This window comes from Gigantopelta aegis, chromosome 8, assembly GCF_016097555.1.
Source record: "Gigantopelta aegis isolate Gae_Host chromosome 8, Gae_host_genome, whole genome shotgun sequence".
NCBI lineage: Eukaryota > Metazoa > Mollusca > Gastropoda > Neomphalida > Peltospiridae > Gigantopelta > Gigantopelta aegis.
In genome coordinates this window covers 33,076,991-33,094,600 of record NC_054706.1, presented here as the reverse complement: position 1 = coordinate 33,094,600, position 17,610 = coordinate 33,076,991, and the positions used below count along the sequence as shown (strand labels likewise).

The following is a 17,610-nucleotide window of genomic DNA, read 5'->3' as shown; positions in this document are numbered from 1 at the left end:
TGAACACTTCTTAATCATGTGATAAACATTCTATGTTTAGTTTCAGAATTGTGGGTAGCTTAATTTTACACTGTGTACCCTATATAGTGATGGGGCGTTACTTGGGAAGTTGCCCCTGAGCCACCCCGTGTTTGCTATATATGGGTTGGGTGTGCACTGCTGAACACCTGTTTACCATGTGATAAACATTCTATGTCTAGTTTCAGAATTGTGGATCTAATCTGAATATTGAGCTGATCTTCGAATTTCGATGTTTAACGGGGCGTCACGTCCAGATAGAGTCTTGAGCCACCCTAGACTCTTCACATTACCAAACAACGTGCCCTATAAGATGGATCTGTAGAATTTCATAAACTTTCTATGTTCAGTTTCAGAGCTGCGTGACTGCAAACGAGTATGGTGTAGTTATACTGTGTACCATATATATTGATGGGGCGTTATCTCGAAAGTTGCCCCTGAGCCACCTCGTGTGTGTTATATATGGGTTGAATGTGCACAGCTGAACACTTCTTAATCATGTGATAAACATTCTATGTTTAGTTTCAGAATTGTGGGTAGCTTGATTTTACACTGTGTACCCTATATAGTGATGGGGCGTTACTTGGGAAGTTGCCCCTGAGCCACCCCGTATTTGCTATATATGAGTTGGATGTGCACTACTTAACACTTGTTTGTCATGTGATAAACATTCTATGTTTAGTTTCAGAATTGTGGATCTAATCTGAATATTGAGCTGATCTTCCAATTTCGATGTTTAACGGGGCGTCACGTCCAGATAGTCTCGAGCCACCCTAGACTCTTCACATTACCAAACAACGTGCCCTATAAGATAGATCTGTAGAATTTCATAAAGTTTCTATGTTCAATTTCAGAGCTGCGTGACTGCAAACGATTATGGTGTAGTTATACTGTGTACCATATATATCGATGGGACGTTATCTTGAAAGTTGCCCCTAAGCCACCTCGTGTTTGTTATATATGGGTTGAATGTGCACAGCTGAACACTTCTTAATCATGTGATAAACATTCTATGTTTAGTTTCAGAATTGTGGGTAGCTTGATTTTAGACTGTGTACCATATATAGTGATGGGGCGTTACTTGGGAAGTTGCCCCTGAGCCACCCCGTGTTTGCTATATATGAGTTGGATGTGCACTACTGAATACTTGTTTGTCATGTGATAAACATTCTATGTTTAGTTTCAGAATTGTGGGGCTAATCTGAATATTGAGCTGATCTTCCAATTTCGACCTTTGGTAAATGTTTACATGGATTACCACTTTGTTTTTGTTTCTGAGCCATCCACTATTATCGTTTATTCTTAAGTCACCCTAAATTGGTTGTTTTCATAAACAAACACTTGTATCTGAATTGAAGGTTTTAAAGAATGTGAATTGCATCTTTCAGAAAAATATATTGAATGTTGTTCTGTCAGAGCAATATTCAATATTGAATGTTGAACGTTGAATATCGAACCAACTTCCGGTTCCCGAAATTGGCGTAGCCAGTACTATATATTGTGGTGGGACACACACTTAAGAGGAGGAACCCACATTGTCAGTGAGTCGTGTTATGGGGCGACAGGTATATATAAAATATGTTTGGGGTGGGGGAGATGAGAATGCATTTTTAAATTTTGTTTTTTAGCGGAGAACATATTTACAATGTTCAACTTAATATTTTTGTGGATTACTATACAGATAATACATGTTAGTTAACAATTGACTACTGTGGATGCCCCTTTTAACCGTTGCACCCGCTAGTTTGAACATTTTTGCATCCTTCCCTGCCAGTTATGAGAATATTAAAAACAATTATCACCCCCCCCCCCCATACATACACACATCACCACCACAACCCTTTCTCCATCGCGTTTCACAGCCTCTTTGTGATCCCTGCTAGATTTTACGCTGGATCCGCCACTGAGAGGGTATATTGCTCAACATAATGGAGAAATTGACTGTTGGAAAGTTGAAGTTATCCCTTTTGTCAAACAGCTTAGTTTGGAGGCCAGTGTCGCTTTGCCTAGATTGGGGTATGGAACTGAACCGGCCTCGGTGTCGCAGTAGTTAAACCATCGGAATACAGGCTGGTAGGTACAGGGTTCGCAGCCCGGTACCGACTCCCACCCAGAGCGAGTTCTTAAGAGCTCAGTGGGTAGGTGTAAGGCCACTACACCCTTTCGCTCTCCTAACCACTAGTTAATCAACTAACAACTAACCAACTGTCCTGGACAGACAGCCCAGATAGCCGAGGCGTGTGCCCAGGACAACGTGCTTGAACCATAATTGGATATAAGCACGGAAATAAGTTGAAATGAAATATGGAACTAATTTAATACATTCTGATGTTTCTTTTATTTCTAACTTTAGTGGGGGAAATCAATGGAAAATAATCTGTAATCCTGTTATTATTGAATGGTATAAGATCATCAAAATGGCGGAAGTTAAAGTCAAACGTTTTAGCTAAAGCTATGTTTTTAAAATATATTTTTACATGTATTTATATGTGTGTGTGTGCCCCCCACCCTTTTTTGGAATGGAGTTTTTCCTTAAATTCCTAGAGTGATTGTTGTGTGTAATGTTAAAACAATCAAATGTTTTAATATTAGTGAACGTTGATTGGCGTCGTTAAATAAAACAAAACTTCTTCTTCTTCTTTGAACGTTGATCTGGATTGATATCAGAATGACATAGAATGATTAGAAGTAAATCTTTGGAATTCTGGTGAATCTACATGCGATTAATATCAATTGTCTCGAAGAATTGTTTTGGTAATACATATACCTAGAAAGGCCATTTTTGATACTTGTCAGGATAATGGTCAGTCTTTGAGACAAGGACATCGTGGTGCATTTGATGGATCCCACGATGTATCTCTACTTGTATGGATTCTTATGAAGTTTTGGAATCCATCACAGAAGAGGAAAGAAAATGTATTTGGATTTTCAGTTCAAGCCAAATGAGCAAAAAAACTGATTAAAATTTTTGTTTTGCATATTTCTTCTTCAAATAACATAGTGGCCTTATATGTAGCACTGCTGACATTATCAGCCCCAAGTTCGTTTAGAAGACAATTGAAATAATTAATAGTGCTTACATATGAAAGTTATGTTACGATTTGATGCTTTGTCAGTGAGCACTGCCATAAACTGTTCGTGTAATGAAGCCAGACTTTCTATTACAGATGGCTGCGAAAAAAGGACTTCCTGACATAATGTGCCTTCATTCGTATTTTGTGCATTCGCCCAATAACAATATTACGTATTGAAGTGACCTATTTGGAAAGGCCTTCAACAGCATCTATAACTATTTTAAAGTTATAGTCCCAATTGATGTTTCGCTGTTCGCGACATTTGGATCCAAGGTGCAGACATTGTTACAGTAACATTTATTTTTTAATTGTTAAATACGATTAAGATACAGTAGTTACAGAATGTATACAATTAATTAGAAGATTAATTAGTGTCACTGCTTCGAGACTTACCTGACACCACAAAGAGACACAATAAAGATTGATTCGTAATCTGTCATTGCCACAATAAGCTAGGGTAACCAGTATTGTTTATTGTTATTGCTATTACTTCCTCCATCTGCGCCCATTGGACTATTTCTCGTTCCAGCCAGTGCTCCACAACTGGTGTAACAAAGGCCGTGGAATGTACTATCCTGTATGTGGGATGATGCATATAAAATACCCCTTGTTGTTAATCGAAAAAAGAGTAACCCATGCAGTGGCGACAGCGGGTTTCCTATCTATATATCTGTGTGGTCATTAACCATATGTCTGACGCCATATAACCGTAAATAAAATGTCTTGAGTCCGTCGTTAAATAAAACATGTCCTTCCTTCCTCTAGTTGCATTGTTAATATTTTGTTATATAAATGTATGAATTGTTTCTTAACAGGATAATGTTTAAGAATGCCTGAGGTGCACAAATACCAATTGTTTTAAGAAAATATATATTGTACATAATCGTAGGCACGAGCGTAGGAAGGTGCCAAAAAGTGTGTGTGTGTGGGGGGGGGGGGGGGGGGGGCGGGCACACTTTTACACTGTTATAAAGCAAATATAAAGCAAAATATCTGAAAAGTGGGGAGGGGGTACATACACCCTTGTCCCCCCCCCCCCCCCCCCCCCCCCCCAGTTTCCTACGCCAGTAGTAGTAGAAGGTTTAGGAGTGCCCGAGATGCACATATGCCTATCGTTCTAAGAAAATATATTGTATGTAATATTAGGAGCCTCTAGGAACGGACGATAGTTCACATTCACATCAGTGACTGTTCTAAAGAAATATGATGTACATAGTTTGTGTAATTGTAATAGAACCACCAGTGAGTGTACGTTAGTACACGTTGTTAAGTATTTGAAGCTATTTCTCAAAGGAAAACGAAAGAAAGAAATGTTTTATTTAACGACGCATTAAACACATTTCATTTACGGTTATATGGCATCAGACATATGGTTAAGGACCACACAGATTTTGAGAGAAAACCCGCTTTCGCCACTACATGGGCTACTCTTTCCGATTAGCATCAAGGGATCTTTTATTTGCGCTTCCCACAGGCAGGATAGCACAAACCATGACCTTTGTTGAACCAGTTATGGATCACTGGTCGGTGCAAGTGGTTTACACCTACCCATTGAGCCTTGCGGAGCACTCACTCAGCCAGTGCAACACGACTGGTATGTGCCGTGGTATGTGCTATCCTGTCTGTGGGATGGTGTATATAAACGATCCTTTGCTACTAAAGGAAAAAGTAGCAGGTTTTTCTCTAAGACTAAATTTCAAAATTACCAAATGTTTGGCATCCAATAGCCGATTATTAATAAATCAATATGCTCTAGTGGTGTCGTTAAATAAAATAAAACTTTAACTATTAAAATGTTTTACAAAAGGTTGGATCAACTAAAAAATCCTATTCTTTTTTCTATTATATATAGTATTTATACCATTTAATATAATGCCCAAATGTAATTTAAAATAAATAAATGAAATAATTAAAAGAAATCAACAAATGAAAAAAAAGAGAATGATTAGAAAAAAAAAAAAAAAAAAAAAAAAAAAAAAAAAAAAATTAAAAAATGATATAAGGATATATTTGTAACAAGTTGCTCACTGCATTTAAAAATGGCTATTATTGCATGTCAAGGTCTAGATAGATTTCATTAAGTAGCTTTTGCAGACATGCTTTTAACAAAACACAGTTATGCCTACATAGACCAAATAACCAGTGTTGCTAGTTTACTCTGTGCCATATTATAAAGATGCAATCAATGTGTCATTGATAAGGACTACTGACATCCGTTAAAACTATATGTATCTTGGTCTGGGTATTTGCAAAGGCAAAAATTACTTTAAAACATTTACGTTCTGTCGAAGTTTATCATGATGGTCTACTTTAAACTAGGTGTTTGCTAGATTGTGTGTGGTTATGTGCGTGACGGTGTAAGGATTACTTCGCATTCCAGCTTTGTAAGACTGCCTGTCCGCTCGTCTGCAGTCATATCGAATAACAATAGAAAAGAAAAAACATACCACGTTATCGGCTTTCACAACTGTGGCTGAACAATGTATTGTCAAACGTTTTTTAGTTGGAAATTCAGACTCGTAACAACACTGTACACGCTTTGAGAGGAACGCAAGATTTTGTATTTTTATTTGACGATAATAGCTAGAACACTGAAGTAAGGGACAAGGTGTAGTAATCAGGTTGGGTTTTTTTTGGATTTTTTTGTTTTTTTTGTTTGTTGTAAACACAGTATTTATATAATATGTATTCAGGTAATTGTGTCCTTTATAAATGTACCGCCATATTTCTGTTTGGCTAAATGGAACTTGAATTGGGCTAAAACATTTCGTATTAAATTCTACAAATTATGGGGTTCAGGAGAATTTAATAAGAACTGTTTTAGCCCAATTCAAGTTCCATTTAGCCAAACAGAAATATGGCGGTACATTTATGAAGGACACAGTTACCTGAATACATGTTACAAACTCTGACACAGCACATTACATTATATAGATAAAGTAGAGGGTCTTTGGCAACATGCTACAGCTATTTATTTATACGCAGGAAAAGATAATAACAAGTTGATGATTTAGAGTAGGGGTTTTTTCCTGCGAACACCACAACTGAGAACTCCGTGATATTTGCTGAGTTTGATTCCATATTCGTTGTTAACACGATAAAGCCGATGACTCAATGTGTGCTCCACAACTGGTGTAACAAAGGCCGTGGTATGTACTACCCTGTCTGTGGGATGGTGCATATAAAAGATCCCTTTCTGCTAATCGAAAACAGCAGCTCGTGAAATGGCGACAGCGGATTTCCTCTCTCAATATCTGTGTGGTCCTTAACCATAAGACTGACGCCATGTAACCGTAAATAAAATGTGTTGAGTGCGTCGTTAAATAAAGCATTTCCTTTCCAATGTGATTGGCATATCATATCTATTTATATCCAACAAAAATAGCTCAAGGAATACATATTCATAACTTATGATACGCAAGCGTTCTATGATCATATTGAATAAGTAAGCTCACAGGCTTCTTTATTTTCATATACTGTATGCAAGCCCTTGCAATTAAGAAAATGTTTACAGAAAACCCCCACACCCAAATCGAATATCGTACATGGAAAAAACGTGCGGTGGAGAATTACAATTTCCAATGGAAACTCTACGGCAATCTCTACGGCCTTGACGATTGCCGTCATCAATTGCAGGGTTGAAATTAACGGACTAATAATAAGACTATGTCAGGTTAATATCATAGGACGAAGGAGCCGGCCGAGACCGGCACCTGTGCCCATGACAGGCGTGCGCTAAAACAGCTTGCTCTAATTGTGCACGTTAAGCCTTATGACCTGGCCTGACCTGACCTTACATCATGTCGCAAGTGATATATGCCTCCCAATTCCGTAACATTGTCAAAATGTTTATTAATGGAAAACAAATGTCAACAGTTTTAGCAGCGTGTGTTTTCAGTATCAACTGATACACTGCGGGTGAGGATTTAGCCCTCCACAGCCAACCTCCGTTTTTTGCCAATGTGATAATGTTTACCTTTGTATAGAATGAGGAGTATTGTTTATTAATGTGACCGAACTATATATCACGTTTATGTTATAACTCCGCCATTTAAAAACTCGTAGATTACGTTTATGATACAAACCCCCTATTTAAAAACAAATCATAGATCCAGGTCTGCATAATAGGGACACACATGACCAGAGTTTTGTTTTTGTTTTGTTGCTGTTGTAAATATTATGCTTGGATGAATTGAATCAGCTCTTTGCATAATAACCTGCTCATGTTAAAAGCAAGTTATTATGATGATTTTGACCTAGACCTACAAAACACGTATTTTTTGTTGTCCCGTTGCCTAGTCTTTTTTGAACAGATACATACATAATATTTAGGGTAAGACAAACTCAAATATAGGTCGCAGAACCTGTTGGACTTTTTCCCGTCTCATCCACTGAACCACGACTAGTAGGCTACATCAACAGTCGTGATATATATATATATATATATATATATATATATTGCCAAGGATGAAAGATCCCTCGTTTATTTGTTGCTAGGAGCACTAACTCAATGGCCATGCCCCACCCCTAATCAAAACCTTTTCTATTTTCCAGTCGTCCCATAGCACGAATCAAATGTGATTGCCCCCCCCCCCCACCACCAATGTTCGTGACCACACCCTATCCCACCCCACAATAAAAAAGACCCTAGATATGCCAACAGGGGTGCTTACTTTGTATTGCGGCAACGGGTTTCCTCTCTTAACAAAATAGAGAAATACCCATATGTTAGACAACAAATGACCTAAGTTTAAAATGTGCTCAACTGGCGTGATTGCAAGGGGGGTGGGGGGTGGGGGGGGGGTCAGGTGAGCATGACTTTTACCCACTAGAACCTTGACTCGACAGTCTAGACACCCCCCCCCCCCCCCCCCGCGGACGCCCCTGGTGCCGAGTATCTTTAAAGAAATCATTAGTTTTAAGTTTTCTTTTTCCTCGCATTTCCGTAATAGCTATCAATGCGTTTCTGTATGACCTAGATTGGAAATAATAATAAATCCAAGAATGGCGGCTTACAGAAAATAACCTCAACTGGGTGAGGATCTATTCTAAATGTTTTAATTAATATATACATGGTATTAAAGATATACCCGAGATTGCAAAATAACACAGTTAACAGGACAGTTTCTATTTTTGTGTTGAGGAATGGTGCCGAGTATTGGGAGTGTAACAAGGCGGGTGATAAGATTGCTTCGCATACCTGTGTATTTGTGAATAGCCAGGGAGTACCTGCTGCTCCAACCAGTGAAAGTCCTGGGAATATTAACCATGGTAGATCTGAAATAACGAGAAATCCAAGTATCAAGGTTGGGGGTATTTTTATTTGTGTGTGTGTGGGGGGGGGGGGGGGGGGGGGTTGCACACCTAGGATGCTATCTATTTATATACCTCTGAGACTCTCTATACATCTACAATACATAATATAATGGATGTAACCCGTGGTATCCACGGGAAAGTTTGAATGGGGTATATTGGCCTTTCCCCACAAATATGACCATCGTGTAGATAGCCAACCCTCATTAGCCGAGGTCGTGTATACAGCCACTTCTTTGTTAAGCCACAGACATTGCGACCTCCAGTACGGTTGTATTTATGGAATTCATCTTTGTACCCAATATTTAGAACAGTATGTGTAAGGTAGTCGACTGGACCTGGGCGTAGAAAAGATATTTGCGAAGTGCGGCATTGGGTAAGTATAAAGAAGGCGGTGGGCAGAACAAATCAAAAAAGAAGAAGCGGTAAGTTTATTGTTAAAAAGGACTTGCTCATTATATTATAGATAACATAGATTATATCATAGATAATTGTTAGACTAGGAATTATCGAAGTCAAGAAATGGTCACAAAGCTTCATTGTCACAATCATTGATTACTGTATATAAGTTCACGTTATTTACACATACCAGTACTTTTATATTATTTGTGACACATGTAGTGGCGTAGCGTGGGTTGCAAGCGTCCGGGACAAGGCGCCCGGGGCAAGGCAAGTATTGCGCCCCCTAACCAATGGACCGTTAGCACTCCCCGAGTCCCTTCCACCTGTCCAAAATTTTGTGCCCGGGGCAACGGCACCGGTGGCCCCGCCCACGTTATACCACTGAAAACACTTGGAGTGCTATAAGAGAAACTTTCTGCCACCATGGCACTGGCAGAATCCCCAGTAACACTAAAAATAGTTCTGACGTACACATACTCTCTTAACTTACCAACACTGACGAAAGCTACCATCAAGCAGCCAGCAACAAATGCCAACCTGTTAAAGACGGTTATAAATTTATCAACATTGAATAAGAAAACCTAAAACACGTAATATGCCCCCATCCACCCCCGCCCCTCGCCAGCCCTATCTCGATTCTGCTTAATGTTCAGCCACGATGTGCTTTTGTTAATGGCATGTTCTTACTGTGCGACTTGTAGAAACGACTTGTAGAATGTAATATTATCAGAAACGCTAAATCGTAATGATTTTAGTTAGACCATGCAAATAGTGTAAGTCGAAAAGTATGAAAAAAGAGAGGGTCACTAATCACCTGTCGTTAAAACGAAGCGATCTTAGTGCTAAGATCACTTAAGTGCTGAAGGTAGCTATACACTTAAGGTGATCTTAGCATTCATTTCAACTTATTTTCGTGCTTACATTCAATTAAGGTTTAAGCACGCTCTCCTGGGTACACACCTTAGCTATCTGAGCTGTCTGTCCAGGACAGTGGATTAGTTGTTAGTGGTTATATTACTGGTTAATGAGAAAGAAGAGGGTGTAGTGGCCTTACACCTACCCATTGAGCCGGTACCGAGCTGCGAACTATGTACCTACCAACCTTACGCCCAATGGCTTAACCACGACACCACCGAGGCCGGTGATTTTAGCATTAAGATCGCTTCAGAAAAAGAGGGCCCTGATCGGGCAGTTAAAACATGTGTATATTAATTAGTTTAAGCACTATCGGCTGCTAATATGTCTGAAGTCCGAAGAGACGTAGAAAGTGTGGTTCTTTCTACATCCGAATATTGTTACATACACTATATATAGCTGGTATTCAAAACTAGTGGCACCATGTTTCAACCGTTTCTCAACCGAAATAGTGCAACAAATGGACACACAAACCAAAAATTTATAACCTACCGTACTCACTAAATCCTGATTGAAGTACTTGCATCATTATTAACAAAATAAATCTTACAACGACAACATAAAACATTTGCCCGCCATTTTAACTTTGCTAAATAGAGGAAAGCAACTCTCCCTGCAAATAAAGAAAAGTAATTGACTTATGTGCGTCCTGCACTAAGTCTACATATATAATTAAATTACTGTAACATAGCAAACGTATGAAAATTATATTTTCAATTTAGTTGCTCTAGAAAGTATTTATTACATTTTTACATTATTGATGGATATCATTTAAGAGTTACCAAAACCAATAATGTACACACACACACACACACACACACACACACCACACCACACGCAGACACACACACACACACACACACACACACACGCACACACCTCTAGAATATTTGAACTTTTATTTTAAGTTCCAAAATAGGACAATATATTAAATACTTTTGTTCCTAAAATAACTTACTAAGTTTCGTATTTTGATATTCAAACTGGGAATCCTTGCAAAAAACAGACATCATCGGGCCTGTAGGAAGGGATATCTGAAAGGGGACGAGCTTTGAAGAGGTGGGCGAATTTGGAAATTGTTCAGTAGCCTTGAACACACACTTTCTTAGCATCTGGAGAGAAAATTAGCAATGTTTAAAATGATAAAGATTACCGTTTTAATTTTGATACAATTAGATAAAAAAGTAATAAAACATACTTCAACTCCTACTGTGACATCTGCAGGCGCAGAATTAGGCGGCGACCCAAGAGCCCCGCCTCCCCACTTGGGTTTGTTTTTTGTTTTTGGTGGGAGGGGGGGGGGGGGGGCATGTAATTACTTTTCACTTTGTATAAAGTAAGGAGTTTTGGTTATCAAAGCCAATGAAAAATGTCACATTAACCTTATGGTCCCACCCTAGCCGTGTAAGAGAGATAGACGGACATTCGGACATTCGAACAGTTATGACGCACATTACCGTCAGAGTACTGGGGCTAGGTCCCACCTCTATTAAACAAATCCTAGTTCCGTGCCTGGTTCAAGTGAATTCATTATCTGTAGACTAATGACATAACCGAAATATAAACTGACTACAACACACACACACACATACACACACACACACATGCATACATACACTATAAGGATATAAACATGGCTCCTAATTTTGCTATTTGGCACCTAAAAAAAATAGAAGCAGGCGCCATCTAGATACTGGACAGAAAAGTTAACGTAGAGAGCTGAAGTTTATAGAATTATGATATTCCCTCCGACCCCCTGTCTCATACGCTTATGACTACAGATACAACGGCTGGCGATGTCAGAAGCTGGACCCATGGTAAAATATATAAACGTGTGTGTGTCACAGATAGCCACAAGAGACAATCACCTGCCGCGCTTGGAGAGACAAGGACTAGGATGTGGAGGTCGACAGTGAAAGAAATTGAAAGATAGGAGGAGTTGCCAGATCGGGAAGAAATGAGATAGAATTCAAAGAAGACAAAGGAAAGGGTGAAGTGGGATAAAAAAAAAATATATAAAAATATATATATATATATATATATATATATATATATATATATATATATATGTATAAACGTATGTTCAGCTATAACTTACGAAGCACAGATGCGTGTGACTCTCGTTCCAAACTTGTAGTTGATGTGTCCCATGACGGCGCTTCCCACACAGAAGAACAACGACGCCACCGTGAACACCAGCGACAGCATCGAGTCCTGCTCTTTACACCCTTTCCCTTTAACGTCACCGCCGATCGTTGGGGTCAGGTTCGTCGCAGTAACAGGAGTCGTCGTCGTCGTGAACGTGGTCTTGGTGTTGCCGTAGGTGCAGTTGTCGGTGCAGTCGCAGAGGTCGGCGTAGATGCCCTCGTCTTTGAGGACGTAGACGAGGGAGCCCCAGCCGAAGATGAGACCGCTGAAGAGCATGATTTCGATGACCCCACACACCACGTACAGCATCCGCAGGCGAGGGTTCGCCGTCAGGTTAATGCCCATGATGTGCTATTGGCAAAAGAAAAACCAAAGAAAAAAGAAAAGGAAAAAGGAAATTAAATTAATTTCTAATAGTTCTATTGAGTAAAATTATCTGTCAGGTTAATGTCCATGGTGTGCTGCTGGCAAGCAGGAAAAATAAATATATATTTCTAATGGTTCTATTGAGTAAAATGTATCTATATTTCTAATGGTTCTATTGAGTAAAATGTATCTATACTTCTAATGGTTCTATTGAGTAAAATGTATCTATATTTCTAATGGTTCTATTGAGTAAAATGTATCTATACTTCTAATGGTTCTATTGAGTAAAATGTATCTATACTTCTAATGGTTCTATTGAGTAAAATGTATCTATATTTCTAATGGTTCTATTGAGTAAAATGTATCTATACTTCTAATGGTTCTATTGAGTAAAATGTATCTATATTTCTAATGGTTCTATTGAGTAAAATGTATCTATATTTCTCAACAGTCGAGGGTTCGCCATCAGGTTGAAGGGACATTCCCGAGTTTACTGCATTGTAAGATGTTTCCGACTAATAAAATAGTTCTACGATTAAACTTACATATTAAATATATTTTCTTGTTTAGAATATCAGTGTCTGTATATTCAATGTGTTTCTGGTCTTCTTAATATTTCTAAGAAGCCCAAACTGGATTTTGTTTTCAAATAATTTCGTACGTATAAAAAACAATTATTTTTGGAAATAAAATGAAATTTAACGTAGTACAAATATTACAATGATCAGAAATACGTTTAATATACAGCCACTAATATTTTATGCAGGAAAATATATTTGATATGTAATTACAATCGTTAAAAAGTCTCTGTTAGTTGATAACATCTTAAAAATTGCAGCAAACTCAGGAATGTCCCTTTAATGCCAATAGTGTGCTGCTGGCAAGTAGAAAAAAAAATAAAAAAAAAAAAAAAAAAAAAAAAAAAAAAAATTCAAATGGTTTTATTGAATAAAATGTATCTATACTTCTCAACAGTTTGGTACTCAGAAGTAAAACTGTGACTATAAAAAAGATCTAACTCTGTCTATTTTCGTACTTCTTCTCCCATATAACAGTGGCGGATTCAGAAAATCCATTGGGGGCGGGGGGGGGGGGGATGATGTGAGGCAGAATGTCAAGGGAACTTTGGCGGAGGTTTGGAGGGGATGAAAATTAATATATAACAAAATTATAACTATCGCAAAATTTAAGGGGGGGGGGGACCCTGCACCCCCGCCAGATCCGCCTGTGTATAATATAACGTTTTGTCACGCTAAGACCACTCTTCATCTAAAATAACTCTTTTTTACCCACCAACTCCATTTTTTATTCAGTCAATGTAACATAGTTTGAGATTTTCTGTTTTTGGTTTGCTTTCTCTTCGTTTTACTTCATCAATCATGGTTTCAGTGTCAGTATAATTTTATTCACAGACCTAGTTTTCGTTCACTGTTGCATATAAATACACTTTTTTTTCAAATCGTAGTGTTCATTTATCATTAACAATGCCTGAATAATGTCATGCTTGACCTAAAATCACGTACCTTATATTTCTTCGTTGTTTATTGACACCTCAGCTACCTTTTTCTGCAATTTTCAAAAACAGTTTCATAATTGGTTGCCATGTGTCCTTTTACATTTACACTATTATAATAATAATAATAATAATAATAATAATAATAATAAGTAGGGGTCATTCATACTTATTACCTTTAGGAGCGGCATTTAGCTCAGTCGGTTAAGTGCTTGCTTGAGTTGTTTGCGCCGCAGAATGGAACCACCTCGGTGGATTCATTCAACTGATTGCTGTTTTCTCGTTCCAACCAGTGCAGCACAACTGCTCAAAGGCCGTGGTATGTGCTATCCTGTCTTTGGGATGGTGAATATAAAAGATCCCTTGCTGCTAATGGAAAAATGTAAGGGGTTTCCTCTCTAAGACTATAATATTATGTCAAAATTACCAAATGTTTGACATCCAATAAATCAATGTTTTCTAGTGGTGTCGTTAATAAATTTCCTATATGTGTGGAACGTTATGATGGGTTATCAGCGTCTTTGTAATTAACATCGACTGTGTAGTAAATATAATCAAACATAATGTGTGTTTTAAATCACAGTTTGCGATAAATAAATGATCACATTTACATAATTTAGGAAACTCGTTCTGATAATCGTTTTATACCGTAGCCCTTGCTCAGGGCATAAAACAAGTCACAAACTTATTCATGCATTATATTCATGACCAATCCGTGCCAGCGAGACGGTAGGACGTGGTTTGTCGGAAGTCCGCCAATCTTAATATCTTCAAGTGCTATCCTGTTTCTTTTGTTTTAATTTTTAATCAGTTATAATATGTAAATTTCTTTATTAATTCATATATATGTACATGTGAAGAATGCGAGAATACCGTTGCAGTGAAACATCGGTGAAAAAGAAGAGAACTGTTGTTAAGGACGAGAATACACGTGGTTCCAACATGGTGGCAAGCCGTTTTTACAGAAGTACACCACAGAAAACGCCAGTCAGTTCTGATTTACATGGGAGTGGATTGCCGACATCTCCAAAACATTGTACTACAGGAAACAATGCTATTATCAACGAACTGCTTTGTTTTGTAATAAACAAAATGGATGTATTACCGCATGATACAATTGTAAAATTGTGTTCTGGTGTTTTAACAGATCACGAAGTTGAGGATGCTAAGTCAATCTTATTTGGCCTTTGCTATAATACGGAAAGTTGTGGAGTATGATAAAACGAAAGGGTGTTGAAAAGAAAAAGAATAACATTCATATTTTGAATTTGCTGCATAACACTGAACCATCTGAAAGATCTGAATAAACTGCCGCCAATTCTTTACAATCACATGGACATGGCCATTATTTTGAAGGAACTTGAAATAATGAAAGGCAGTATTGCCTCTTTGCAAACAGCCAAGACGGCCACTGCTGAGATATGTCGCAGTAAATTCCAGAATAAACAAGAGTGTACATGTTCGGTGGGACTGGCTGTCGATATAAACCAAGAAAATGATGAAGATACTGATATTGTGACTACTTCACCAGTGAACGATTGTGTACACGACACTGGTTTAGAGGCGGACACAGTCACACCTAGCGACATTAATATCTTGAAACAAAGCCAAAATGTAATAATTGAAAAGGAAGATGGTGAACTAGATGACAGGATAACACAGGCAAAACAGCTGCTACGAAATTGCAAAACCCCTAACAGGCAATCGAGCCCAGTACGACCAGATGAGCCTTTATGTCATGTTACTAGGGAGATGTCTCAACACACAGGGACTGCACGTAGTTTTGCTGATATGGCTGCTGGATTGGCATCTAATGGCATGGAGCTGACGAGAGAAAAGAAAACAAGAAAAGCTGTTCCACACAGAAGCGGTGTTGATTCAGAGGGATTTAAGTCTGTTGGTCCGAAGCGAGAAAAGCAGGTAGTAAACCGCACAGTCATTGGCATTGCGGAGAGTCAAATCTACACCGGAAATTGAGGAATCGGACGTACTTGATTACGTAAGGTCAGTGCTGGGGATTGATGTCTGGTGTGAAAAACTCAAAACACGATTTGACACTTATTCGTCGTTTAAAATTCTTGTTGACTCCAAAAACATCGACAAACTAATGAGTCCTAACGTGTGGCCAGAAGAAGTTTTAGTTCGAAAGTTTTATGTGATACGACATTAGCAAATATTATGAAAGAAGAAATTAAGATACGCTCATACAACTGTCGGTCTCTTAAAACACTGACGGCAGATATTCGTGAATTATGTGATGCTAATGATATATGTTTGTTGCAGGAGCACTGGTTAGCAGACTATGATTTGTCAAAACTCTTACATACACGATGATTTTTATACTCGAGGGGTGTCTGCTATGGATACTAGCAGTTACTTACTAGCTGGACGTCCATGTGGTGGAGTGGCTATTCTATGGGGAAGACACTGGGCAGTTCAGTTAATGTGTGTACATATGACGATAGTAGAATAATAGGATTAGAATTAAATTGTGCATCATCGAAAGTACTTATCTTGTGTGTTTACTTACCGACTGATTCACCCGAAAATTGGGAGGATTACGTCTTGTACCTTGGAAAATTGCATGCCATATCAGAGGAATCCAACACTCCAAATGTGTACATAGTCGGTGATTGGAATGCCAGTATTAAGCGGCAGTCAAGGTTTGGTGCTGAATTATACAATATGTGTTCAGAACATGGATATATATTATCGGATGCTGTTCTTTTAGACACAGACACGTACACATATATTAGTGAGGCGCATGCGATAACGTCATGGCTAGACCACCGTTTGGCTACTACAGCTGCACACAATGCAATAACTAATATGAATATAATACACGACATTACGCCATGGGATCATCTGCCATTACATTTCACCATAAGTCAACTAAAAATCAGCCAGATAGCAGTCATTTACAATATAACTAACCACTAACTCTGTTAGAGCTAAAACTAGCACTTAAAGCCAAAAAAAGTACAGCCACTGGGCCGGATAAAATGCATCCGCCCACAAATAAACCAAATAATGGCCCAGCACGTGCTCTAATAAGAGTCGGACAAAAGAAAACCGGCTCCGAGTAAAAAATTGCAATGCACCCAGAGAGAGTTGGACAAAAAAATACCGGCTCTCTCTACCAATCCCCAAAACTTGCCGCGGGCAAAGGCACAACGGGCACTTGGACGGGAGAGATGGAAGAGAAGGCCTTCTAAGGTCCCTACGGGCAACCTAGGGAGACGCCTCAACACCCAATAGGTCCAGTTAACGAGCTATGCTCGGCGTACTAAAATTCCAAACCTACTCGTAGCTCCCTATTTTTCACTTTCGGCAGACCGTACAAAATTGCGCCAAAAATCCTTCACCTAAAATGCGCACCATTTCTCTTTGGCTGTAATTATAAATTCCAAATTCCATAGCACCATACCACCCACCGCCTGTTACCGGTCACGGCCGGACTGCTAGTGCTCTCTTGCACCTGCCAGTGCAGGCGGTCCCTCCTCCTACCCACCCCAAACTTTTCTGTCCTGGACGGAGAAGCCGGCCAAGGGCTGGCACCTGTGCCCAGGACAGACGTGCGCTAAAACAGATTGCTCTGAATGTGCACGTTAAACCCTGTTGGATTGGATTTGATATGTAAAAACATGAAAGACGATAACGACATTAAACGACAGTATAGAGCCATTTGTGTACGTGCAAACATGTTGTTGCGGCAATTTGCAAAATGTTCAGAATCTGTCAAAACACAATGCTTTGTGAGTTATTGTAGTAATTTCTACGCGGGTGCATTATGGGTGAAATTTACACAGGATACCATGAAGGATCTTAACATATGTTATAATAATGCATACCGATGGATGA

The 17,610-nt window shown here is 38.8% G+C and overlaps 2 protein-coding genes across 5 annotated transcripts in view; both read right to left on the bottom strand.

Moving 5' to 3' along the window:
- Positions 1-17,610, bottom strand: part of LOC121379308 (solute carrier family 43 member 3-like) — a 340,851-nt gene that overhangs the window by 296,001 nt on the left and 27,240 nt on the right. The gene's annotated exons all lie outside the window — the stretch shown is intronic.
- LOC121379307 (solute carrier family 43 member 3-like) overlaps positions 1-17,610 on the bottom strand; it is a 51,800-nt gene that overhangs the window by 33,792 nt on the left and 398 nt on the right. For both annotated transcript variants that reach the window (XM_041507862.1, XM_041507861.1), the window contains exons 2-5: positions 13,760-13,802; positions 11,821-12,221; positions 9,298-9,344; positions 8,293-8,369 (exon numbers count right to left, since the gene is read on the bottom strand). In XM_041507862.1, coding sequence (XP_041363796.1) covers positions 8,293-8,369; positions 9,298-9,344; positions 11,821-12,215 — 519 coding nt within the window. In that variant the 5' untranslated portion in view covers positions 12,216-12,221; positions 13,760-13,802. The remainder of the gene's footprint in view (positions 1-8,292; positions 8,370-9,297; positions 9,345-11,820; positions 12,222-13,759; positions 13,803-17,610) is intronic.